General features: G+C 43.8%; 1 protein-coding gene across 1 annotated transcript; it reads right to left on the reverse strand.

Annotated features, from left to right (window-relative positions):
• Positions 1–487: 487 nt before the first annotated feature.
• Positions 488–25,877, reverse strand: MAB21L3 (mab-21 like 3). The gene is made up of 7 exons (XM_024233322.3): positions 25,684–25,877; positions 24,861–25,114; positions 16,581–16,721; positions 13,296–13,587; positions 10,039–10,217; positions 9,346–9,540; positions 488–4,585 (listed from the first exon to the last, which is right to left on the reverse strand). Exons 2-7 carry the CDS (start codon positions 24,906–24,908, stop codon positions 4,352–4,354), a joined length of 1,089 nt encoding a protein of 362 aa, XP_024089090.1. The 5' UTR covers positions 24,909–25,114; positions 25,684–25,877; the 3' UTR covers positions 488–4,351.
• Positions 25,878–26,430: the final 553 nt, after the last annotated feature.

The following is a 26,430-nucleotide window of genomic DNA, read 5'->3' on the forward strand; positions in this document are numbered from 1 at the left end:
CCCGGATAATTTTTTGTATTTTTGGTAGAGACGGGGGCTTTGCCATGTTGGACAGGCTGGTCTCACACTCCTGGACTCACATGACCCCCCTGCCTCAGCCTCCCAAAGTGCTGAGATTACAAGTGTGAGCCACCGCGCCCAGCCTGCTTTATTATTATTCTTTAAATAGGGTAGATTCTCACATGTATAAATATATTTCACAATTTAAAAAAAAAAGAGTGAATGAGGCAAGTAGGTGGAAACACACGTATAGTAACTCAGGAAGCTGGGCAGTAAAGGGGAGAAGAGAGTGAAGCGGCCATTGCGGGAGGATGTGGAGGAAACTACAGGAAATAAATGGAAAGACTGAAGAGCTGGGAGGCATCTGAGCTGTCACACGTGGAGAAATTGGCCTTTCAGGGAGATACCTTCTATATTTTAGCAAGAGGGACAAAGGGGAGAATGGACTTACAGAATTTGCAGTGAAATTTTCTCATGTTTCCCCTGTGATGGTTTATATTTTCTTTACAATATAAAGAAATTTACAAAGAATTTATCTGTGGTCTGGTATAGTTATCAGGAATGGTAGAGATGGGCAAATAGCACGAGGGGTAGGCATCTAAAATGAAAACATTTGTTCAGCAGTTATCCCATGCCAGGTACTCAACTAAGAGCCTTTTACATCCATCATTCCATTCGTTGCTCTCATTAACACTATGAGGTATATAGTCTTTTATGATGCCTGTAACAGTTTCCTAGGGCCATAGGAAAATAACAAAATACCACAGACTAGGTGATTTAAATAACAGAAATGTATTTTCTCCCAGTTCTGGAGGCTGGTGGTCCAAGAGCAGGTGTGGACAGGTTGGCTTCTCTTGAGGCCTTTCTCCTTGGTCTGTGGGTGGCTGCCCTCTGCGCGTGCACATCCCTGGCATCTCTCTGTGTGCTTAATCTCCTCTCCTTTAAGGACACCCGTCAGACTGAATCAGTTAACCACCTCTTTATTATTAACTTAATCACCTCTTTAAATACAGTCACATTCTGAGGTGCTGGGGATTGGAGCTTGAACTTATGAATTGTGGTGGACACAATTCTGGCCATCACAATGCCCATTTTGGAGAGAAGGAACTAGAGACACAGAAAGGTCAAAAAGCTTGCCAGGGTCATGCAGCTCCTCGGCATCAGAACTGGGATGCAGACACAGGCAGGTCAACTGCGGTGGCTGAAAACCAATCATTCCTCTACACACCTAGTCTTGGGCCTGGAAGAGTGAAGAAGGATGGAATGGTTTTTTGGAGAATTAAAAAAAAAAAAAAAAAAAAAAACAGAACAGAATAAAGGAGTAATATTCTCTGGCTTTTCTGAGCTTTGCAATCTGTCCCAGGAAACAGAATGGAGCTGGATGCCCCGGGAGCCCGGATGGACGGTCCTCTCATAGGCTCCGTTTTAAAATCTGAGTTTTAAGGAGAAAGATATAAATCTCGGCTAAAATGGCAGGAAAGGTCAACAATTTGGCATGAGCTGGAATCCACTCATCCTTGCTCTGGAGGGACCAGGTGTAAGTTACGGGCTGAGAAGGGTGACACCTGCTGGGCTCCGAGGACGAGAATGGGTGGGACCTGGCTCCTTTCATATGTGTTCCCTTGCTGCTCTCTGCTGGCAAAAATTGGGAATACGCAGGAAGCTGCGGGTAGCCCTGCTTCCTGCAAAACCAGCAGATCTCCTGGGAAAGACGGAAAGAATCTACCGGAATCAGACTGTGGCGCACGTCAGTTCCTCTCTCTCAACACACATACACACATATTGAACCAATGTTACGGTCAGTTTTCACTTTTTAGCATTCTGTGACTGTGTAGCTGTTTTAAAAGTTGCTTAAGATGGTTGTTTTGTTTTGTTTTGAGACAGAGTCCCGCTCTGTCGCCCAGGCTGGAGAGCAGTGGCAAGATCTCGGCTCACTGCAAGCTCCGCCTCCCGGGTTCAAGCGATTCTCCTGCCTCAGCCTCCCAAGTAGCTGGGATTACAGGTGCCCACCACCATGCCTCGCTAATTTTTGCAGTTTTAGTAGAGACGGGATTTCACCATGTTGGCCAGGCTGGTCTGGAACTCCTGGCCTCAAGGGATCCGCCCACCTAGGCCTCCCAAAGTGCTGGGATTACAGGCCTCAGCCACCCTGCCTGGCTGAGATTAAATTTAAAAACTTATTACATTTGCCACCTTTTCAAAAATGATGTTTCCTAAAATACAAGAATATGAGAATTAGAATACAAATTTTTGATGATTTAACAAAATGTTAGTTTGTTCATCATTTTATATGCTCTTTTTAAATTTTTTTTTTAGAGACAGGGTCTCCCTCCCGGTGACTCCGTCACCCAGGCTAGAGTGCAGTGGTACGATCAAAGCTCACTGAAGCCTCAAACTCCTGGTCTCAAGGAATCCTCACATCTCAGCCTCCTGAGCACCACATCCGGCTAATTTTTAAATTTTTTGTAGAGACGGGGTGTCAGTGTCTGGCTATGTTGCCCAGGCTGGTCTTGAACTCCTGGTCTCAAGTGACCCTCCTGTCTCAGCCTCCCACAGTGCTGGGATTACAGGCATGAGCCACTGCACCAGGCCTTCATGTTTTCAAAAATTGTAAACTCATTGTTGGTTTGGAAATATTTTTTTCAATATTTTAAAATCATTACTTATTAAACGATAGCCTAGGGACCCCACCATTTGGTTACAGTACTTTTGAAAAGTAATCATTTTCATTTTCAAATGTGAATTTTCATGAAAACAAAATCAGTAGTTCATGCTTTAGAAATTTATCTTTGGTATAGACATTTGGGCAAAAACATTCAAAAGTAATAAAGGAGCCCCTTGAGTTGAGAAGCATTACATAAACGCCAGAAAAAAAACATTGATCTCACCGAGAACTCCTAGAATTCCTGATCAGTTGTGCCACACAGAATATGTTGCCTTGTGGGCCTCTGTGAAATTCCAAATGGGTGGCCCAAGAGCGCTCAGTGCCCAGCTCCTGTGTGAGTCCCCAGACCTTCTTCATGCAGTTACCAGAACAATTGTTTAAAATGCAGTCAGATCGTGATACTCCTCTGCTTCTGGAGAAGCCAAATGTCACACCTTTGATCTTAGAATAAAATACTGATTCCTTCCTGGCTTTACAAGGCCAGGTGCTCTGACTCATGCCAGCCCCACCATGCCTGCCTTTGGTCACTTTTCCTTCCCTTTCAGCTATTTGCATTTTCATCCTTCGGGGACCTTTCTGTGGACTCTACTTCAACATTCTGTTTATTTCCTTTGGAGCACTTGCTTCCGTCTGTAGTAACTGTGCGTGTTTATCTGTCGTTCATTTCTTGTCTCCACCATTAGGTGGCATCCCCAGAGGGAGGTCCTCATCCACTTTGCTCTTTGCTGTGTTCCCAGTGCCTAATGAGTATTATTTGTCAATGAGTGAGTGAGTGAATGAAGTGAGCAAAGGAACACACTGAGCGGTGACAGACACCTAAGGTCACTCCATGTAGATCATAGTACTAGGTTATTTACATAAATACATAAGGAAGTTCCATCCATGGCCCATGGCATGGGAAGCAAAGAGAGGGCTATGGTTGGGATCAGGCCAAGAGCTGTACTTTCATCTTTGACTTACACTTATCATCAAAACCACTCCCCTCCCTGCTTAGAGAATGACAGGGAAGCAGACAGAACATCAGGAGCCACTGACCCACATGCTAAGGAAGCTGGAGGGCAGCAAGGAAGCACAGGCTCGCTAACTCATCAGGTGCTATTTTGCGTCAGTGCTGTGGGTACCGATCCAGGATGCAAACACCAGCTACTCAATCAACCAGGAACACTTTGTGTTGATCCAATGCCTTCCCCTTGAAAAGGTGCCAGCACAGTTTCATAGGCACACAGCCCTGCTCAGAGGTAGGCACGTTAACATTCCCATTTTACAAATGGCAAGAGAATGTGCCCATGATCAGTGGGCTGGGCACAGTATTGGCCAGCAGGCTCATGTCCAGACTTCCAGGGGTTCTGTCTCCATCTTCACTGTGAGACGATCAGAGCCTGAACAAGGGAAACTAAGTTCAGAACTGTCACCAGTTCCAAATCTGTGCCTGGGGAAGCCTGATGAGAGCTGTCTCCAGGAGAGGTAGCTAGGGCGGAAATGCTTGCTGGGCTCCAGGGAGGCCTGGGCCAGACATCCTGGGGCACAGTTTTCCCCCTGCTGAAGTGTTACTGGTTTGATGTAATTTCCACTGCCATTCGTGGCCTTTCTCCTAGGCAGGATCCTGGCATCTGACTGAGGAACCATCCAAAGAACAAGGTTAAGCCAGAATAAAATGTCCAAGAGCCTCCCAGGCCGGGGCAACCATCAGGGCGGGCCGATCTGGGGGTTCTTCAGGAAGGTGGCCAGCTTTTGGGCCACAGTGTCCAGTTCAATCGGGTTGGTGCACTGAAAGAGGTTGCTGTTCCGGACGAAATAGTGTTTCAGGAAGTGCTGGCTCACGCACTTGTGCAGTTTCCTCACCAGGCGCAGAAACGCTTTGCTGAAGACCTGCCAGTCTTTAAAGTGGGGATATTTCTCACAGGTCCAAAAGAGCACAGTCTGTGGAAGGGAGAAGTGCTGTCAGACATTGTTTCACGCAATTGAGGAGGATAGCTTGGAAACAATTATTGAGCTTATGTGGCCTTGGAAGGAGGGAGAAAAGAGTTGCCTGGGCAGACTGGATCTACCATGAATTCACAATCCCCAACTTCAGGTGGGCCTTCGGTTTATCAGCTGGTCTCCCACACCTCTTCCCTAATCTATTCCCTCACTCTCCTCCAACATTTCCAATGGTCACTACTCCAGGCAATGTCTTTGCCTCCTACTTTACAGGGAAAATGGAACCCCTCATCCTCCCAAACCAGACAGATCTTGCCTTCTGTGGCACCCTCCTCTCTTCCTCCCTGCTTCTGCCTTTTCTGCCTGTGGGGCTGATCCCTCCACAGGGCCCCGGATCCTATCTTCCAGGAACTGTATATGACTGATTACCCTTTTCCTCAACTGCTTTTCACAAGTTGAAAGCTCTCCTGCAACCCCAACCCCACATCTGCCTCCTGCCCTCACTCTTCCCTCTGCAAATCTAGGCTTTTCTGGAGAGTCGGCTCTATTATTTGTGGTCATTTCCTCTCCTCCCATTTCTTGCCTCGGTCTGCTCCAATATGGATTCTTCTCTCATTAATCCTCAAAGGCTCCTCTCGTCAGGGCCCAGTGATCTCCATGTTTCTAAATCTAATAGGCTTTTGTCAGCCTGCACCTTACCTGACCTTTAGGCAGACCTGGTTCTCTCGCCCACACCCTCCCTCCTGAGCCATCCTTCACTTGACTTCCAAGCAATGTACTCTCTGGGTTTTTTCTCCTAGCATTACAGCGCCTCCTTGGCAGGCTTATACTCCTTGGCCTGCCTTTGAGAGGTGGAGTTTCTGGATGCTCAATTCTAGGCCCTCTTCTCCTCTCACTCTACATTCATTCCTCAGCTCTATGTTGCCTCCACAACAGCAGCTCTAATTCTCACTACATATGAATGACTTGCAAATTTGTGTCTCCAGCCCAGACTTCTGTGACCTGCTTACCATGTATCTCTTGAGTATCTGAAAGTTATCTCAGTCCCAACATGTCCAAACTGAACCCCTGCTCTTCCTGCACAAACCTGATCTGCCTCCAGAGTTGCTTAACTAGCTAGTTGTGCAACACGGAAACCTAGGAGTCGTCCTTCTCCCTTACCGCCCCCAGTCAAGTGCTGTAATCCTCTTGTCTAAGTATTTCTCGAGTCTACCCATTTACCTTCACCTCCAGTATTATTCTACCATCCCCCTCCACGCTGCCTCCACATCTCACTGGACCTCTGCAGTAGCGATCTCATCAGCCCATCCCTGTTCTTGCCACCATCCAAACTATCACCATCCACACTGCTGCCAATATACATCTACTTCCCTTCTCATCTAAAATACTTCAAGGTCCCATCCTGGCTAACACGGTGAAACCCCATCTCTACTAAAAATACAAAAAATTAGCCAGGCGTGGTGGCGGGCGCCTGTAGTCCCAGCTACTCGGGAGGCTGAGGCAGGAGAATGGCATGAACCCAGAAGGCGGAGCTTGCAGTGAGCCGAGATCATGCCGCTGCACTCCAGCCTGGGCAACAAAGCGAGACTCCGTCTCAAAAAAATAAATAAATAAAATACTCAAGGTCTTCCCATTGTTTGTTAGCTAAAAACATCATCCTTAACGTGGTGTGGTTTATAAGGTTTGGTCCCTGCCTTCCTTTCCAGACTCATCTTGACCCGTGTCCTCCCTTGCTCTCTTCATGTAGCCACACCAGCCGTTTCATGCTCCCTTCTACCACAGAGCATTTGCACATCCTGCTTCGGCTGCATAGGGCACACTTCTTTCCCTTCTTTGTCCATCAGATCAAATTTCCTTAGTACACCCATTGCACACTCTCTTAGCCATGTACTTCTCATAAGAAGCAGTGACAACACTAGTAGTTTTTATATTTATGTGATTAATTTTATCATTTCCCCTACTGAATTATAAACTTTATGAGAGCAGTGAATGATGCCTATTTTTATTCACTATTAAGCTACCCAGTACCCAGCAAAGGCTAGCCCATGAGAGGAAGTTAATAAACATTTATTGAATAAGTGAATTAATGAATTATCCATTGTTATGGTTTAGATATTGAGTTATTTTTATATAGTCTTTATTTTTTAGAGCAATTGTAAGTTCATAGCAACTATGTATTTAGATTACCTTATTGTGAATAAATGAGTTAGAGATAATTTCATGCAAGTGAAGATAACCTAGATACCAGAAAAAATGTTAATTCCTCTTGTTAATTAAGCTTTTATCTCCCTAAGCAAACTGGGGCAGTTAAGCTCATTATAAGCAAGCCAATGTACTTTGAGTGGGTTTTAGGAATAAATAAGGCAATAAAAGATAAGCTTTTGCTTCACATGAAATAGTCTTGGGGCAGAGCCTTTTTGGAGAAGGTGAGGGCCTTGTAAGAGAGTGTCAGACTTAAGGTGAGGCGAGGCTGAGTGACACAGCTTCCTAATGCTGTTTTGCACCCAACTTCTTCCACTTTCCCCAAAATGAAGACTTGGCAAGGATCCAGCACACTTAAGTCATCAACTGGCATGGTGTCTAGCACCACGTTTATCACCAGCCACATTCATTTCAAGGGTGGGGATGCCTAAATGGGAGATAATTCTGTCTGTGGACTAAGGGTGGAAGACCAGAGAAAAAGGCAGTTAGCACTTTCTGTTTATCTTACTCCAGAAATAGCCCACTTAAAAAAAATGCCCATCCTTGAGGATGCCCAATTCTATTGTGCCATGCAGGTGGGTCAGGGAGGATTGAAACAGAGAATCCTTAAGGAGTTGCCTTAAAATCCACTAGGTGACTTAGGAGCCATCAGAATAGAAGTCAGCCCTTGTGGGGAGTACAGATTTGCAAGCAGCCATGGGCTGGGAGATCCATGGTGGCCCCATTCAATCCTGCCTGAAATATTCATGTTACCGAATGGTATTTCCATCCTTCTTAATTGAGAGGTAATAAAGTCAGTCGTTAAGGTTATGAGGTTTTGATATGAGATAGACTTGAGTTTGTGTCTCAGCTCTGCCTCTTCTAGTGTGGCCTGTATAAAGGAAAGCAAGAGAAGCTAAATCCACAGAAAGAATTAAAGTATCTTCTGCAAGCACATGCCCTCCATCCAGGAGAACAGCCTGCGTGTTTTCAGGGGAGTGTGCCTGGGACACGTTGAGAATGTTGGAACTCCAGAGAGAAGCCCCAGTGCATGTGAATGAGATGTTAACAGATTCTTCCACAGGTCAAAATGGACAGGTTATTGGAAAGATAAGAAGGTGAAGCAAGGTTAGTGATTTTGTGTGAAAAAAAAAGAAAAGTTGAGTAAGATGTGAAGCCACTCATTCATTTGCTCAACAAATATTTAATGCACTACTATGTACAAAGCATTGGGAGAGATACTGGGGGTGTTGTTCACCTTCTCCCAATGAATAAGAGCATCGAGTTAGGTCAGCATGCCAGCTGGACAAGACCAATGTGGTATCTGTCCTTCAATAAGTTACTTTAAAGCAGGCAGAGTAACATGTGCCTGGAAGACAGTTTTGTCCATCGAATGAGAGGAGGAACAGGTATGTGAGGAAGGCACCTCACAGATAGGTGACTGCCCCAGGGACCTGTGCTTACCTGAGTAGAAAGGGAGTCCATCCTTTCTGGGGCCAGGGAGGAGGGCTGAAGCTCCTAGACCCACACTAGCTGGGCTGGGCTGGGGTGTCCTGCAAGAGTCTCCTACCTCCCTACCCCAGCAGGCTGCACAGAGCTGCTACATGAGAGTACACTTCACTCTGTGTGGTTCACAATTTGAGAAAGAGGGAGTCGGGAGGGTGGTCAAAGGCCCTCTCTCCAGGGAGGCCCCCCTGACTGCCCAGTCCAGGTCAGGCTCTGCTGCTCTGAGCCTTCACAGAGCCATACTCCTCCCTTTCCAGTGCTTCCTCACTGTGTGATTGTACACACACCCACTGACTTGCCTGACCCATGTCTATCTCCCATGCTAGACCAGAAGTGCCATGAGTGAGGAATCACATCTGTGTCTGTTCACCTTTGTGCCTGCAGAGGTTGAGCCCATAGCAGGTACTGGGGCAGGCCTCTGGCCCAGAGTAATCTCAATAAACACTTGCTGAATGAGTGAGTGAAGGCGTGAATGAATGTGTACTGTTGGGTTTAGGGGAAGGAGAGGCAGGGGCTGGCAGAGCAAGGGAAGATCCTTGCCTGGTGATTTGGACCCTGGAAAGAGGTGTGTGGTAACCTCTGTGTTGCATTTCCTGGTCCCCTCTGTGTTAGTGGGTCTGTCTGCATGAGCAGGTGTGCATAGGCTGCAGTGGGTTTGAAGACTGGTGCAAACACAAAGCCATCAAAGTGTGAGGCACAAACCACATTTTATGATTCATTTCTGAACCTCAGCAGGGTTTCTGGCACCTAGTGGGCACTCAGGTTGGTTTGGTGGGTAAAATAAAAGTGAGAGGGGAGGAAAAGTGGGAGAGAAGAGAATTGGAAAAGGGAAGGGAGGGAGGAAATTTTACCCTGGGCAGGGGTGTTGTGGACTCCCATGCGGTGCTAGTTTACATATTTCCATAATAAGTAGTAATTTGTTGGATGGCAAATATAGATACTAGAGCCTCATCCTGAATTTTTCACACATGCCACCCCTTCTGAGTGGCTCTGGCCAGGACCTACAGAGGCCACAGGAAGAATGACCTATCCAAAGCTGCCCCTGGGTCTTCTCCAACCTGCCCCACACTCACCTGCAGATGGTGGGACGTGATGACTGGCCTGTTCCCTGGGCACCAGACGTCCTCCTTCAGCTGCCTCATGGCCTGAAAACACTTCCTACGGCAGCCCCCATCTTCATCCAGCTGTTCCAGTAACACCTGCTCAGCACGGAGGAAGCTCAGCTGCCAGTGATAATTTGAACAGGCCAACAAGTTAAACCCAAACGACTGGAAGAAAGAGAAAAATATTGGGAAATAAGAAGAACAATGCTCACTGGTGTAGAAAGCCATTTCGGAAGCAGTCTGCTGGTCTGGGGAACTTGTTACCAGGCAGACAGCACATCCTACATGAGGATGAGAAGGGGGTGCCAGGGAGACCACAAGCCACCTTGGATGTGGACAGTTAGAAGTTGGTACCCACTTCCTCTCCTGCAGCAGTTCTCCAACTTGAGCATGCATCAGAATCACATCACCCAGAGGGCTTCTTAAAACACAGATTGCTGGGCCCTGTTCACAGGGTCTCATTCAGCAGGTCCAGAGCAGGGGCCCAGGAAGCTGCATTTCTAACAAGTTCTCAGGTGACGCTGCTGCAGGGCCCACACTGAGAACTGCTGATCTAGTGACACCTCAACTTTCCTTTGGAAACTCATTGGCAGTCAGTAATACTGTGATTGGTTAAGCTGTTGGCATCACTGCTCTGGCGAGCTGGGTCCCGCCCACTGATACCTTGATGCACTCCACTGTCTCTTGGGAAGGCCAGCGCTGCAGACATCGAGGCCACCGGGCTTTCTTGGACCAGGTGGTGGGGATCTCCACTGCGGGGACCAGCTCCAGTTCCACCTGATATGCGGCTGTTTCCACAGCAACCCAAACTGCAGAGCGGTTTCCTAGCATGCTGACCTTACCTGATGGGAAATGACCAAATGGATAAGGAGAAGAAAAAGGTTTGCACATTACAAGCGTTCAAACAAGAAATTTGTGAGCAGTTGCTCTGACCAGCACCTTGCAACTGCTGCGGCAACTTTCACAATGTCTGTAGCACGTGAAGGATCACAATGCCTGTAGCACGTCAAGGTTTTGACATCAAAACCAGACGATTAGTCAGCTAGCCAGTGTCGGAACATTACTAAGAAGTCTCATTGCTGGTGGGTTTTTCTTTCTCCCCCAACCCCAAGGCTTTTGTGGTACCTTTTCTTTTAAATTCATAGATTCTTTTCAGGAGGCTCAACTGAAAGTAAAAGCCATAGAATAAAAAGAAAAAGTGTAGTACAGATGCTCCTTGACTTATGATGAGGTCACATCCTGATGAAGCTGAAAATATTGTAAGTTGAAAATGTATTAATACACCGAACCTACCAAACATCATAGCTTAGCCTACCCTACCTTAAAAGTGCTCAGAACACTTAACATTAACTTACAGTTGGGCAAAATCATCTAACACAAAGCCTATTATATAATAAAGTGTTGAATATCTCATGGAATTCATTGAATGATTGTACGGGTACTCGAAGTATGGGTTCTACTAAACATGTATCACTTTTGCACCCTTGTAAAGTAAAAAAATCATATGTTGAGCCATGGCAAGTTGGGGACCTTCTGTATTTGCTAGTGTAAAATGAAACCTAACTATTTTTCTGTATCCTTCTCCATTCCACCCAAATATCTAAATGTTGGTTTTCAGAGTAATGCAAACATAGGGAAGGCTAATGCCATTTTTTTTTCCCTCTTCACCTAGATATTCTGACACTGGTTAGGGACAGCATCAGCCTCCTTATTTATGCATATGCCTTTGGTGAAATTCATCTTCACCTTTCTTTTATCTGAGCCTCAGTCTCTTGGATGGTGTTTGTTTTTACCATCCACTCAGCCAGCCAAGCCTCAGAGGTATCTATCATCAGAAACCCCTGTAACCACAAAATACATCAAGGCACGTCACAGCCACTGTTTCAGAGGATTGAGTGATTTGAAAGAAGTCTCCATTGCCTCGTTTTCCAACCAGGCAAAGAGAAGAAGAGAAAACTAACGCATCTTGTAGTTTTCCAGCTCACATACTATAATTTCCTCATTTCCAATTTGCTCCTTCTTCTTTCAAAAGGTACAGTTTTTGTTTGTTTGCCTTCACTGCAGATAAAGATAAGCAGTCTTGAATAGATCAGGATCTATTCATTCTTATTTGCTCATCCTGATTCTTGAAATAGATTGGAATCTATTATTTTGCATTTCCTTGCACAGAGAAGAAAATGGAAGCACATTAATTGTGTTAGGCTGTTCACCTGGCCAGGGTGGGGATAAAGGGCTTGTCTGCATCTCATCAGAGCTGCCCAGACAGGAACATGACAACTGGCACTTTAGCATTATTTACTAAAAGCGCCTCATAAACCTTGCCCATTCTGAATCTCTGCTTTGCACTTTCACTATGAATAATGTCGCACAGCGTAAGAGATGAGCCCATGCTGCAGCCAGCCTGCCGGCCCACAACCTGCCCTGCAGCTGGCTCTGCTTACGAGGTGTGTGACCTTCAGAAGTGACTTAATCTCTCTAAGTCTCAGTTTCCTCATCTCTAAAACAGGTAGGAAAAGAATTCTTACTGTATTGTGTGGTTATGAGGATTAAATTAAATAACCCATGAAACTTATTCTACTTAGTAAAAAAATCTATTAAACATAAACTATTACCATTATGGAAATTTTCAGAACTATTCTGTCTAGACAAGCAAATATATGTATGAATACATCCTTTTATTTTCACACAGGTGGAATCTCATATTGTTTAGCAGTTTGGTTTTCACTTAACTATTTAGCACATGCATTTTTCATAGCTCTGTATGTATGCATGGGCATATGCCTGTTCTTTTTAAAGGCTGCATAGTAGTCCAGTAGGCAGAGATAGCATAATTTAATTTAGCCAATTTTCCTTTGTTATCCATTTAGATTACTTCTAGCTATTTACTATTATAAAACCTATGGCAGAGAATATCCTGGTGCATATTTCTTTGTGTATTTGTAGAAATATATTTCTAGAACTGGAATTGTTGAATTGTCAAGTAAGCACATTATAAAAACAAAATATAGACAACTTGCCCTTTAAAAAGGAGACACCAATTTACACTTCTAATAACAACATGAGAATACCCATTTCACCATGCCCACTCGACACTAAGCATGATCAAACTTTTCATTTCTTTTAGCTTGCTAGGTATTTTAATGCACCCAACATTAGGTATATTCTAATATACATTGAAATATGCATTAGATGGAACGCCTTTTCTTATTTTTGCAAGCCATTTGTATTCTTTTTCTGTGATTCGTTTTCTTTGGTAATTATTTCTATTGGTGAGCTCATCTTTTTTCTTATTGATTTATAAATTAAGAAAATTAGCCATTTCTTTCCAGTTTGAGATTCACCTTTTTGCTTTGCGTGAACAAAAAGGGAGTGTGTGTGTGTGTGTGTGTGTGTGTGTGTGTGTGTGTTTATGCATATGCTGTACAGTAGCTTAAGACTTTGGAGTTGTCAAACTTAGTTCTTTATGGCGCCTGGATTTTGTGCTTTGGTACAAGTTAGTGGTTTCCAAATGTGGAATCTCAGTACACTGTGGTACTGCAGTCAGATGGAGGTGCTGCAGTAGAAATGTGCTAATAAAGAAGACCTGGGGTTTGTGAATAATTTGCTTTTTAAAAAAAAAAAAACGCTTAAGTTTTTAAGCCTGGTTAAGGTGTATAATCCACAGCATTTTATATCTATGCCAGCACAGTAACTTTCTTAAAGCCACAAGACTATTTTGTTAGTATGAATTCCAATCTTCTGCGCATCAACAGCAAGAAAAAAAAGCTGATTCATATTATGAAGATTAAATAAATGTGAAGAGCACATGATTATTTTCTCAAATGTAGGCTGTGAGCTGCAGGTAATACCCAAACAGAGGTTTTATAGAGCAAAAGGGGAATGCCAGCAATTACCCTTGCACTTGTTCCTGATCAGCTCACCTGAGAGGTGACAGGTTCTAATTGCATTTTCCACCAGCTTCCGGAACACTAGGAGGACCTTCGCGGGCACAATGTCTCCGTCGATGGTCACGTCTGTCTCGTGCCACTGCCACAGGCTCTTCATAAACTGTTCCACCTCCAGCCACTGCTGCAGACCCTCAGGGTCCCGCAACGGGCAGGGCAGCCTGGTGCCCTGCAGGGTGTAGTACCGCCAGCGCTGCTCCCTGGCCTCCCTGTACCCGGCCAGGCCTTTTATTGGGACTGTGATGAGGAACTGACTGGGGGCCAAAACCTAGGGTCAGGAAAGGATTGAAAACAAGCATGAATTCACAGACTCAGGAGGTAACGGAAGTCCTGGGAGCCGACCTGTCTCGCCAGGCAGCTCTGTTAACCACTCCACCCTCAGCAGTGTGACCAGATACACAGAGACCTCGACCTGGGTGTTACAAGTGGATTACCTCTTTGTTCTGCTACTGAATCATTGTAAATACTTCGGGCAAGTAAATTAACTTGCTGAGTTTATTATCTCATGAATATACAAGTAAAGACAGTGAACTAAACAAGGAACTCCAGAGGAGGCTTAAGGTTTGAGAAAGAAGAATGAGTACACATTGAGTTCCATGCAGACGCAACACTGTAATTCTAATGCATTTGACCATTTCAACTTCACAATCACACAGTAAGGTGAGCTTTGTTGCCATTTTCCAGATAAGGAATCCAAGATGCAGAGGGGCTTGGAGATCTCCTCAGGGACACACAACCAGTAAGTAGAAGAGTCAGAATTTGAGTTTAGGTCTTTGGACAGCTTGTTCAGTTATTATTTCTCTACCCTGGGCTGGCACTCAGCCAACAATGAATGACATGGAATGGTGAATGTTTTGACACAAATAAAAGGTGGGAAGTAACAGGAGGGGAGGTAACAGATTTTGTAAAATATCTCCTTTTTTTTTTTGGCCTGTACTAATGACCCATGGTCAGTGTTCATGACTAACCCTTCCAAAATAAAGGCAAAATGAAAGCTTATTTGTTGAGACAATGTGAGCTGTTGAGATGATTCTAAGCTTAAAGAAAAAAAGCAAACAATCAGAACCTACCTAACCCCTTTCTCCAGGAACCAGTGAAGCAACGACTGGGGGAAAGCAGGCAGACCGGCAGCCAAGAGATAGAACAAGTGGGGAAACAGAGCAGCCAAACAAGCTTGAACTCTGACCATGTCCCACTGCACGCACACCTTCGGCTGTGAGTCAGCTGCCTCCTCCTCCTGGAAAGCTCTGACCTGGAATTTAGTTAACTCTTGCCCAGGGCCAGTCATTGACCCATTGAGGGGGAAAGCCCTAATCAGCTCCAGCTGGTTCTGTCTAACTCTAAGAAAACAATAGTTTGATGTTTTAGATGATGTACCCATATGACTTCTGGTACCCATAGAAAGGCAGCTGGATTTAAAAAGAGGAAAAACATCTAAAGTCCCCGGAATTTCAGATCTGTACATTATTTCAATTCACTTTCATGTGAATTCAAAAGCACAACTATCATGTTGACAGTCATATAAGTGGTGCTTAGTAGATATTTGTTGAGCAGCTTGGGCAATATGATGAAATCCATCTCTACAAAAAATAAAAATAAAAAAATTAGCCAGGCATGGTGGCATTTGCACCTGTAGTCCCAGCTGCTCAGGTGGCTGAGGTGGGAAAATCACTTAAGCCTGGGAGGTTGAGGCTGCAGTGAGCCATGATCGCAGCACTGCACTCCAGCCTGGGTGACAGAATGAGACCCTATCTTTAAAAAACAAGCAAAAAAGCAAAACAAACAAAAACTTGTTGATTTTGATCTAAGTTAAAAGCAATTTTATATGCTATGCTGTAGCTATTTTCAAAACTTCATATGTAAGACATGACATATATAAATGCAAGATATATTTTAAGCTATGAATTCTAAGTGGGACCACTGAAGGAAATTTCCTTGGGTATAGTGCTAAGAAAAGTAATGTAATGTCTCTATTTCTAGTCACTGGTCTATGTGTGTCCAAGTTAGACTGGCCTGGGTGGTGCAGTTGGGCAACGGATATTCTAGCATTCCAGGATTCAGTCTGGTTTTATAATTTTTTCACCCTGGGATTAATTTCCTACAATCTGACTCTGTTTTAGAATCCACAAATCCCAGAATCTCTTGGGTGGTTCTTGCATCCACCACCCTTGAGATGTAATGGGCCAGCAATGGTCTTCTGCTCAGGTACTAATTCTTCTGCTCATTCATTCATTCATTCCACATACGTTAAGTGTCTGCCATGTGCCACACACCATGCTGGGTGCTAGGAACAAAACGAACAGTAAACTTGGTCCTTACAATCAAGGGATGTGCAGTCTGTTGTGAGAAATGGGCCATGAATACATACAAATTTAATACAAAGTGAAAGAGGTATGTGGCGTAATAAAAATCGAGATAAAGAATAATGGAGATTCAGAATGATTCAGAATCTCACTTCTCTCACCTCTAAAATGGAAATAACCAGACTGTCTTTTCCACAAGGTGGTTTACAGGTTTAAGTAAGGTCGTTTCTGTGTGTACAGCTCTGCCATCACTACTGTGTTGCCTGAATGCTGGTGTTACCCATTGGCTTACACTGGGTGGGATTCTTTAGCAGGGAGAGGGGTTGCCAGTCTGCTCCTGCAGCTTCTCAGTGGCACCTCTTCTACTTTCTTCCTTCCCCATCTGCAATCCACAGACTATGACTTTCAACTGTCTTCTTATGGATGCCCTCAGTTCCCTCCACCCCACCCCCAATCTATTAAGTAGGTGCTTAATAAATGAATGTGTATTTAACTGAGCTTTGATTGTGACAGCGGAATGTGCTTTGGAATCAAAAGCCTCTGTGTGAGTTCTGGCTTTAGTGCCTGATATGACTTGATCAAGTCATTTGACTTCTCTAAGCCTAGTTTTTCTCATCTAGGAATGTGGGGGCTCAAAGGAAATAACATCTATCTTTTTTTCTTTCTCTATAGAGACGGAGTCTCACTACGTTGCCCAGGCTGGTCTCAAACTCTTGGCCTCAAGCTGTCCTCCCACCTTGGCCTCCCAAAGTGCTGGGATTATAGGCATAAGGCACGCTGCTGGCTGAAATGACATGTATAAAATGAGGCTGTAAATAGTAAAAACTAAGAGTACCTATGAAAACAAGAATTGTTATGAGTATTCTGAGTGAGGTAAGCATCTGTCACAAACTGAGATTCACCTGCCCAAGTGTCCTGGCTCTGTTGGTGGCACTTAGAGACAGCGAGACTTGCTTACCTTAATATTTTCATTGTACATGTCAGAGTAAGGCACAGCTTGGAATCTAATGTCTTGGTTGCTGATGTTTGTGGTCAAATGATGAACGACTTTCTGTACCTCCTCCATAGCCTGGGAAATCTGCTGGCTCCTCAAGTCCACCTGGGTGTGAGAGGGACCAGCAAAGGTGGTTATTTCCTCTGTGCGCCCCAAGGTACCGGCATTAGAGAGTGAGGAGACAAGGGTACAGCGAGGGGTGACTGAGGGACTTCACCTCAAAAATCCTGCCTTCCCAAGATGCCGGGGAGATGAATTTAGGTCTGACTCCATTGAGAAGACACTTGGTGGTGCCTCAATGTTCTTTTCTGTAACAGATGCATTCATTTGATATTTATCTAGGACCTACTATGTAGCAGGTGCCAGGCCAGGTGCTGGGGACACAACAGTGATTAAGACAACAGTGAACAATGTAGATACTTTCCCTCTGGCTGAAAATATAGGAATACATGTAGATATAATACATAATATATTATATATAATTGTAATATATAATATCAATATTATAATATATAGTGTCATACCTGATATTATACACACAGACACACATATAAATGTGTATATATATGTATTCCTGTATATATATATATATGTGTGTGTGTGTTTGTGTTTGTCTGTGTGTCTGTGTGTGTGTGTATAATGTAATATTAAGTATGATAAGTCCCATGAAGAAAAATAAAATATGATAAGGGACTAGAGAATAAAGGGGCAGCTATTTTAGTTAGGGTGGGCAATGGACAAAGAAGACTTCTCTAAAGAGGTGACATTTGAGTGAGGCTGAAGACAGCTTAGGAGAGCAGATTCCATGTTCCTCCTCTGACGTAGGCAATGCTCTAAGGCTAGCAGCGAGGCCACTGTGGTTGGATCCGGCAAAAGGAAAGTGATAGGAGGTGAGTTTGGAAAGGAAAGCAGGGGCCAGATCATCACACAGGGTTTTGTGAACCATGGTGAGACTCTACTATGGTATTGCCATGCCTGCTTCCCATGGTGTGAATATTAAACTGCTTAACATGTATCAGCACCCAGCAGCCTGCTTCCCACTGATGTCATCAGTATGATGGTTCTCTTTGCCTCTGTACTCACCCTTGCCTTTTGCTTCTAGACCCTTAAGAAAAGGCCTGTTTCTGCTGACAGACAGTTACCACAGTGAGTTATGAAGAATTGGGAAATTCTCATAGAAAACTCAACACTAACCAGATACTTAAAGTTTAGGGAAATAGATGTTTGTGGGAAACACAAAGGAACTTTTAGTAAACTCCAGAAGAGACACAGAAAAATCCAAATAAGATACGGAAGGGTCTGCAAATTTTTTTCTGAAGTGGAGGGGGCACTTTGTCATCTTGCTCAGGAGGCACATACAAGCTGCTGTCATGACAGCAAGACTCTCCTTCAGAGGCTCCTTCAGCCAGGGGCCAATTTCAAGCAATATCTGGTACATTTCAATCTAATGCCCATCCATGAATCTTTATATTCTCTCTGAATTTGGTATAATGGCTATTTCTACATATTCTAGAGTCATTTTGAGACACCCATAAACTGATCACGACAGCCAGAAAAAAAAGCCCAAGTCAAAGAGATTCCTGTTTTCCTAAACTAAGTCATCAACTAGGCCAGTCACCTGAGACCTCACTCATACTTCTAATCAACCAGCAAGCCAACTTCATATGTTCATAGAATAAGAATGTGACTGTGCACCTATTGGTAGACACGTTGTATAGCACATATATGGTCAGTTCATCAATAAGTGTTTGTTTAGCACGTCCTCTGTGGTGGGCACCATTACATGCTGGAACACAGCAATGCACAAGATAGACACGGCCATGCATTCACAGTAGTGAGGAAGACAAATGTGAGTACAGAATACAAGTGTGGGACGCTATTACGGGAAAAAATAACAAATGACAAAAATAAAGGTTTTAGAAGCCAAAACTTAAAGGTCCTCTCCAGCACAGGACTTCCCGTCTGTGTTTTGATTCAATTCCATTTGAGTAATTTGAGTGGAACATCCATTTTATGCTGCGCTCTGTGCATACATGTTGCCACGAGGTTTACAGATAACTTGACAAAGCAAGACAAATGACCTGAAAATTAAAATCACTGCAATCTAGTGCAAGGTAGAGGTTTGCACAGATGCTATGGATACATAGAAAAAGGATACTTCATCCAGTTTGGAGGTTGGGAGGCCTTCCTGGAGGCACAGTGTGTTGGAGTTGTATCTTGAAAGCTTACTAGGAGTTAGCTAGGAAAAAGGGGGCATGAAAGTTGTTCTAGAATGAGAAAATAGCAGGTATTGAGCCAGGCCTGAGGCGCACAAAGAATGTGTGCTCCTCATGCATGTGCAATTGTTCCTGTGATATTTTTAGAACACAATTGCCTTAGAGGAGGTGGTGAAGTGGGAGAATAAACTGTGAGAGGTCCTGAAAGTAAAGGAAGAATTTCAAGAACAAAGTCAACAGTAAGTGCTTGAGTGAGTTAAGGCCCCCAAATGTCCATGGAGTCTGACAGCTAGAATAGGATTGCTGTGTTGGGGGAACACTGGGCACTAGCATTAATGGTGGGGAAGAGGTGGACATTAAATGTGGATTAAGGGTGAATGGAAGACAGCCAAGTGAAGACAGAGGTAAGCAACCCCTCCAAGAAATTTTTTTTTTTTTTAGATGGAGTCTTGCTCTGTTGCCAGGCTGGAGTGCAGTGGTGTGACCTTGGCTCACTGCAAACTCTGCCCCCTCAGTTCAAGTCATTGTCCTGCCTCAGCCTCCCGAGTAGCTGGGGCTACAGGCACGTGCCACCTCACCTGGCTAATTTTTGTATTTTTAGTAGAGACGGGGTTTCACCATGTTAGCTAGGATGAGCTCAATCTCCTGACCTCATGATCTGCCCACCTTGGCCTCCCAAAGTGCTGGGATTACAGGCGTGAGCCACCGCGCCCGGCCCCAGGAACTTTTACTATGGGGAAAACCAAAACAACAGGGATGCGAACAGTTTTTTTTTTCTTTTTTTCTTGCAAAATGACACACAGGTGTAAACATGTTTAAATGCTGAGAGAAAAGAGTCAGTGGTGAAATAAGAGGTAGCAGAGAGCAAAACCATTTTGTAAGGATTTCCCACCCAAAAGGAGTCATGCACATCCAGAGGCCTGAGTGAGGAATTATCTTGGTATGGCAGAAAGAAAGAAGGGAAAAAGGGTGCATGCAGATACAGATAAAAGGGTAGGGGGCAGTGAAAATCAGAGAGATTTCCAGTCTGATGTCTATGTTCTTTGTAGAGTGGGAGATGTTAATGAGCTAAGAGTGAAGTGGAAGGCAAGAGATTTCAGGCGATAGACTGCTGAGATAGCTGCTATAAGGAATGAGAGACTGTTTAGGTACATGTGTAAAGATAACTAGACAGTATCAAGACTTGGCTGAGGCTGGGTCCCTGAGGCTGTGGGATATCAGTAAGTTCAGCTGTGAGATCTTCTCCACTACCTCTTAGCCCTCTAAAGGTAAGAGCTGAGGTGCTAAGATTGGAGTTTGCTGGGCAAGAGCTGGAGAAAGATAAAAAAGCAACAGAGGGTTTCAGCACTGGGCTATATTTTCCAGTCGGAATAAGGAATGGATAAAGCTAGTGGTAGAATAGGGAACATTAGGCAACTTCAGGGACCTGAAGTCTGAGCAGGTACAATGGGGAAAAGTAACACAAGGGTTAACTAGATAGAACATTGCAGGCAGAGTGGTTGAGAAATAGTATTCTCTGACAGTTAAGTTCTCAGAACGTGTTGAAGGCCAAGACTAGCCTCCTGAATCTGCCAGCCCCACGAATGTAATTCCATAGAACTTGAATGTTAGTAACATAGCAGTGACTATATATTTATATATATATATTTATATATATTTTGTTTCCTGAGTTAATAAACTAATGAAAAATTCATCACCATCAAATCATTTTTAAATAGAAGCTTAAGAATGTGTGTGCTTGTGTGTATGTATGTACATGTGTGTGTATGTATGCACATAACACATGTGAAGAGTAGCCTATTGGAAAAAGTACTTCATTGTAAATCTATTCCACAAATTGTGCCCTCATTTGATGGTGAAATTCTTACCGAGCAGGACAAGATCACACACTCCTGGAAAACAATTATAATCTCTCACTTGTTACACAGGTTATTAGTTCGCCCTTATGACCTGTTTTGATTGCCAAAGGTGAAAGTCAGAATAAGATAATGCTTTTTGAGACCTAGAACCACAAATTCCAGTTTTAATTTTCTTCCTCCATCACTTCTGCTGCAACTTAGACTCAGGATCTTAGAAATGGAAGAGACCTCAGAAATTGCCTTGTCTGGTGTGACTTTATGGAGTACCAGAGTGACAAGGCGGCTTTCCTAACATCACACCGGCAGTTAGATGTAGAACTAGACAGGATCTCCAACACTTCTTTCCATCACACTTTGCCACACCCTTAAGTACTGATGTACCAGAAGTACTGCCTACCCTTTATCCTCTTCCTGAACCTAAAAATGCCATCAATTTAAAGTCAAGACTCATGAAATAAGGAGTCCTAGCTCTCCATGTATTTGGGCATCAGCAACTGTTCTGGCATCTAACAAGCACAAAGGGTCATGCAGCAAGGGCCAGACAGTGATGCTCCTGCTGTGGGACCAGAGCGGAAGCCTCTTTCTCTAGGTGGTGGGCAGCCCCGTCCCTCCCCACATCTCTGGCTACACTTCCTGCAATAAGTTCTTACCCACACAGCATCACCGTGCTATTTGGTAGCCCCAGAAGTGATTTGTGCTGGATGTTTCCAGGCTTAGTCCCAGACACCTCTTGTCACCCTCATGCTGTGACAACACAGAACCCCCAGACTGTTTCTCTCCACTTATTCTGGCCACACCCTAGACAGATACAGCAAGAAGTTCATTTCAGGGTGTGGAAAAGCAGGCAGTGGGGTTGGGGCAGCTGTATAGTGATCTAAAAATGGAGGCTCTAACACAAGTAGACACCCGTTGCAAGCCCAACCCTGGAATTCCTTTACTGCCTCTCAAACTTTAGGAAGCCAGCAAGATACCAGTTGCAGCCTCAAGGCAGCCTTGAGGCAACCTTGTCACCAAACTTAGTTCATGGCAAAACATGGAAACAAATGTTGTTTGGGCCTTGCTCTTCCCAGGCATGTCTCCATGCTGTGGCAGGTCCATGTCCCATCCTGGGCTGCTTTCCCCTCCTCCTCCTTAACCACAGCATCAGGCTCATTGTTGCCCCACAAATCATTTGCTGCTATTAATAGCTCAAGTTCATGAATAATTTACTGTTTCAAATATAAATTATGGGGATTCAAGGTTATCCCCTATAATAATATCACTCTGACTCACTTGCATTCCGATATGCTTCCTTGCGACAGAGACAGAGTGGTGGTGCTAAGTAGCATGCCAGGAATGTCACACAGGCCTGGTAACACCCATGACCATGCAGCCTATGTGTATGTCATTCCCAATGAGTGTTACTGAGAAGAAAAGGCTGAGGACTTCCTTCCAGAAAACAAGAAGTCAGACCTTTAATTCTGGAATTGCATGAAATCCAATCATCAGTTAGAAAAATTTCAACAAAACAAAAACTGGCATCATCTCTGTCTTTCAGGGGCTAATAATGTAAAGAAATGGAAAGTTAAATCCAGTGATAGATATGCACGAGACCATAGGCGTTCCACCATCATATCCCTTCCTTTGTAGACTAATTCTTCCATGAATCAAATGCTTGGGTCATACAGAATATTTGCAGCCCCCAAATGTAGCAGAAGCTGTAGCAGCAGCACCACTGTGAAACTAAGATTATTGAGTCCTTCCTGTGTGCAAGGTATTTTATAAGAGTAGGCTCATTTGTGTCTACCCATCATTCTTTAAGGTGGACGCTATGATTATCCCCATTTTATAGATGAGGAAACCAAAGTTCAGAACATTTAAATAATTTGCCCAGGTTCCCAAAGTTAGTAAGTTACAGAACACAGGTAGCAGCCTTCCAAAGCCCATATTTGTAACCGCTGCCCTGTTCTGCCTCCCCAAAAGAAAAAGGTGACTGGGAATGAAATACACCTTGAATGTTTGAACTGGGTTCCCTTAGCCTGGAAGACCTTTCCTATACTTCTCCACTTATTAAAACCCTACACTTCCTCCAAGGCTTTGTCTCTACTCTTCTTTCTGTAAGACACCTTTCCCATCAGAGCTAATGCACTGTGCTCCTCCAGCAATCTGTTGAATCTCTACTGCATCCCTTACGGTCTACCACGCATTCTATTAAGCACTTGCTTGACTGCATGTGAAATTCCCTCCTTCTTCCTTTGGGGTTATGTACAAAATCTGCAGATGGGACAGGGCTATCCTAGAGACCAAAACCAAAATTTCTCTTTCATTTAGCAGGCCACATCTCAGGCCTTGGTCTACCCTCAAACCGTAGCACAGTATTTTGCACAAAGCAGGTGCTTAGTATGTGTTTGCAGAGATATAGAGGAGTTTGGCAGAGGACATTTGGCCTTTGGAGTAAAAAAGACGAGGCTGAAACTTCAGTACCCTCTCAATTTAGCTGTGTAATTTTGGACAAGTTATTTAATCTCCACAAGCCTCTGTTTGCTCCTTTGTAAAAACGGAGGCAATATGTACATCACATAGTTGTTGATTAGATTAAATGAGATCCTGTATGCACCTTGACCTTATAAAGAATGAAATGATATGACATGTAAGTTGCCAACCAAGATGATAATAGAAAAGTGTCAGGAGTTGATATACAAACTCATGATCAAATAAATGGTACCAGTAATACTAATTATAACAGGAGTGAATATGTGGGCAAAATCATTTTGTGCTGGGGTGTCAGGGACTCTTTCTTTAGAAAGTGGACTCTGAGTTTGAAGGATGAATATGAGCCAGAAAAGTGGCGAGGAGGAGCTGGGGCCCTTGGCCTGCTCAGGGCCCAGTTCTTGTTGGGCAGAAATGGGAGACTCAACCACCTACAGGAATGGAGTAGGGGACACACGTGAGAGAGGCAGTGGGGACCAGGAGCAAGTGTCAGACACAGGAGTGATCAGCCTCCTGAGAATTGGCCAGCACGTGCTCTGGCTAACAAACACTCAGCCCCAGCACATGGTTTCCAGGCAAGAAACTGGGACTTGTAGTTGCCAAATATTCTGATTTTTTTCCCCTGGAAAGACAGAAATCTGGATTTCTATGCAAAATCTATTTTGAAATGTTTGTGAAAAACATTAGAAATATTCTACAGGCCAAACAAAACATGAGCACACACTGGATTCAACATGTCAAACACTGTTCAGGATTTCTGCTATTGGAAATGCAGGGGGAGCACAGGGTAGAAAGATAGAGCAGTTGAAGTTACTTGAACACCACACTAAAAATTTTGGAGTTTTTTCTTACAAAAAAAACAGGACCCATGAAAAAAATGCCAGCCAATATCTCTTCCACTTAGAGCCCTCAAAGGGAGGAATAATGGGAAATCACTTTGTTTACTCTAGTTCTTATCATCCCAGGTTTTCCTTATTTATCTCTCCTAATGGTTTTGCCTAAGAAATACATTTTACTTATCACTATGATAATGATCTTCGCTTTTGTACTTGTAAAGGCATGAAAACTGCAGACCAGTGCCTACTTCTTAGTCAATTTAAATATTTTGGTTTTAACATTAACATCATGCCTTAGTAGCTTCATCCGTAAATGAAAAGGCTTAAACTAGATAATATTTAAGTTTCCTTTAAGTTCTAACATTTGACATGACCATCTAGACCATCTGGAAGAAATTAAGTTCTTAACTGATGTGTACTAAAAATATAATAATATTTAAAAACCTAGTACTTTCACAGTTTTTAAAAAGCTTAGTTTTAATTTCATTAGCTCTTTTTCCATTACCCCATGAAGCTCCTATTATTATTCCCATTTTACAGAGAAGAAGGCCAAGGCTCAGGCAGGTTAAATGACTCACAACCACACGAGTGTCAGTGGCAGGGCTGGAGTTCCCCCTCATTCCCCAGATTCCAACTCTCCATTCTATATTCTATACCCCGCATGTCTCTGGGCACCGGACCCTCAAAGAGAAGTAAGGCTGAGATATGTTAAGCCCCCAAACATTGTTATGGGTGACAGTATGTTTTCTGAGGAGCATTTTATGTGTCTTTAGAAACAGCCTGAGATCCTTTCTGGACAAAGGTTTGTTTGGAAGCAGTGTGAATGGGGAGGGGCTACATGGGAGAGACCAGGTCTGTCCTTACCTTATTCAGTAGGCAATCTTCTAAGTCTCCCACAGTAAGGGATTTCATGGCTTCTTGGTCAGGCCTGAGTAGAACAGCAACTTCCTGGTTTTTTTTTTCTCAATGGAGTGCAACACTTGTGAGTAGATAGCACTCCCAGTAATGTGAGTCTCTGGGTACTAAGTTTTTCTGGAAGTGTGTAATGGACCAGAGACTTGCCTTCCGAACACTTCACTCATGTTTTTATTTCCAAATTGTGAAAATCCATCTGTCATCTTTTGGGAAGTAAAAAAAAAGAATTTAAAAAGAAGAGTTGATAAAATTGAATTTGAGTCCAACCTAATTATACCTTAGTTAGCTACATTGACTGGTTCTTTGACCAGAGAGCAATTTTCCAAATCGTATTTCCCACCCAAGTACTTAAAAGTCAGAAATACCCTGTAGTTGGCTTCTCCCCACCTTTTATGCTCCTGTCCCGACACTAGATGCACCGTGGAACTCAGTATGTTATATCTCCTCGTCCTTATCCTGTTGACAGTAAACACCTCTTGCTCTCCAATCCAGAAAATCCCACAGATTGATTTACCTTCTTTACAATAAACAAATAGGAAACTGCCCAACAACCAGCCTGACACCCATCATTATGCCCACAAACAAGTGATCGGGTCTTGTCAGCCAGCGCAGAGCACAACGGTTGGCATTTAGAAAAGCATGCACACACGTACCCACAGGCACACACGTACACACAGGCACACACATATACACAGGCACACACACACACGTACACAGAGTGTACACAGGCACACACCCACAGGAATGGCTGGTTAGGAATCCTTCTGCTCACCTGCTGACCTTTAAACGTAATTTCCCTCTTCCAACTTGAAAGCTGGCAGTAAAAAGAAAGTCAGTGTAAACAGGTCCCTTGAGAGTCGAGGGAACACTCACGTCTGGTTTTGCCAGCAAAACTTATGTTGGAAAACAGCTCAGGCAGTAAATCCCCAGTTGGGCTGGCCAGGGCTAGTTTAACTACAGGAAAAAAAAAAAAAAAAAAAATTTCACAATGGTCTGATCTCCTTGAAGCTGGTAAACATCACGGAGTCTGCTATCAGACAATCTAAAGAAATTATAGCCCTTCTGGGAGCACTGCTTACTTTTGAACAATGTTCCAAAGACAAGTGTTTCCAAGCCCACCTGTAAGTGCTGCCCACAAAGGACACTCCACTATCTGGGGCCTCAGCATTTGCATATCTTCCCATACTCTGCCCCAAGCAAAAGCCGCATCAGAGCTCCCTAGCTGCTCTGTGCCCCACCCACATCATTAGCTCCGGCTTTCAGTCCAGCTTCTACAGAACTCCTGCCAATGCACAGCCTGATATAAATATTGTAAAGCTACATCCTCTCCAATGACCCTCTGATAGCACCCCTCAAAACAGCCTTGATTTTCTATTTGCTTCTATTGTAATTCTAAATCTCCTTCTTTTGATATCAAGTGCTCCCAAATTTTTCAGAATCTTATTCCCTGGGCTTTTCTTATCATAGTAGTGCCAAACTATTTGTTTTTCACAGACAGCAAGAGCCTCTTTCTCTGAAC

Source organism: Pongo abelii, chromosome 1 (genome assembly GCF_028885655.2).
Source record: "Pongo abelii isolate AG06213 chromosome 1, NHGRI_mPonAbe1-v2.0_pri, whole genome shotgun sequence".
NCBI classification, from domain to species: Eukaryota; Metazoa; Chordata; class Mammalia; order Primates; family Hominidae; genus Pongo; species Pongo abelii.

Coding starts and splice junctions, on each gene's coding strand:
- MAB21L3 (XM_024233322.3), bottom strand. CDS start 24,908: ATGAAATCCCTTACTGTGGGAGACTTAGAAGATTGCCTACTGAATAAG. Junction 10,218..13,295: donor TAGAACCTGTCACCTCTCAG/GTGAGCTGATCA, acceptor ATTTCCCATCAG/GTAAGGTCAGCATGCTAGGA. Junction 4,586..9,345: donor TCACGTCCCACCATCTGCAG/GTGAGTGTGGGG, acceptor TCCCTTCCACAG/ACTGTGCTCTTTTGGACCTG.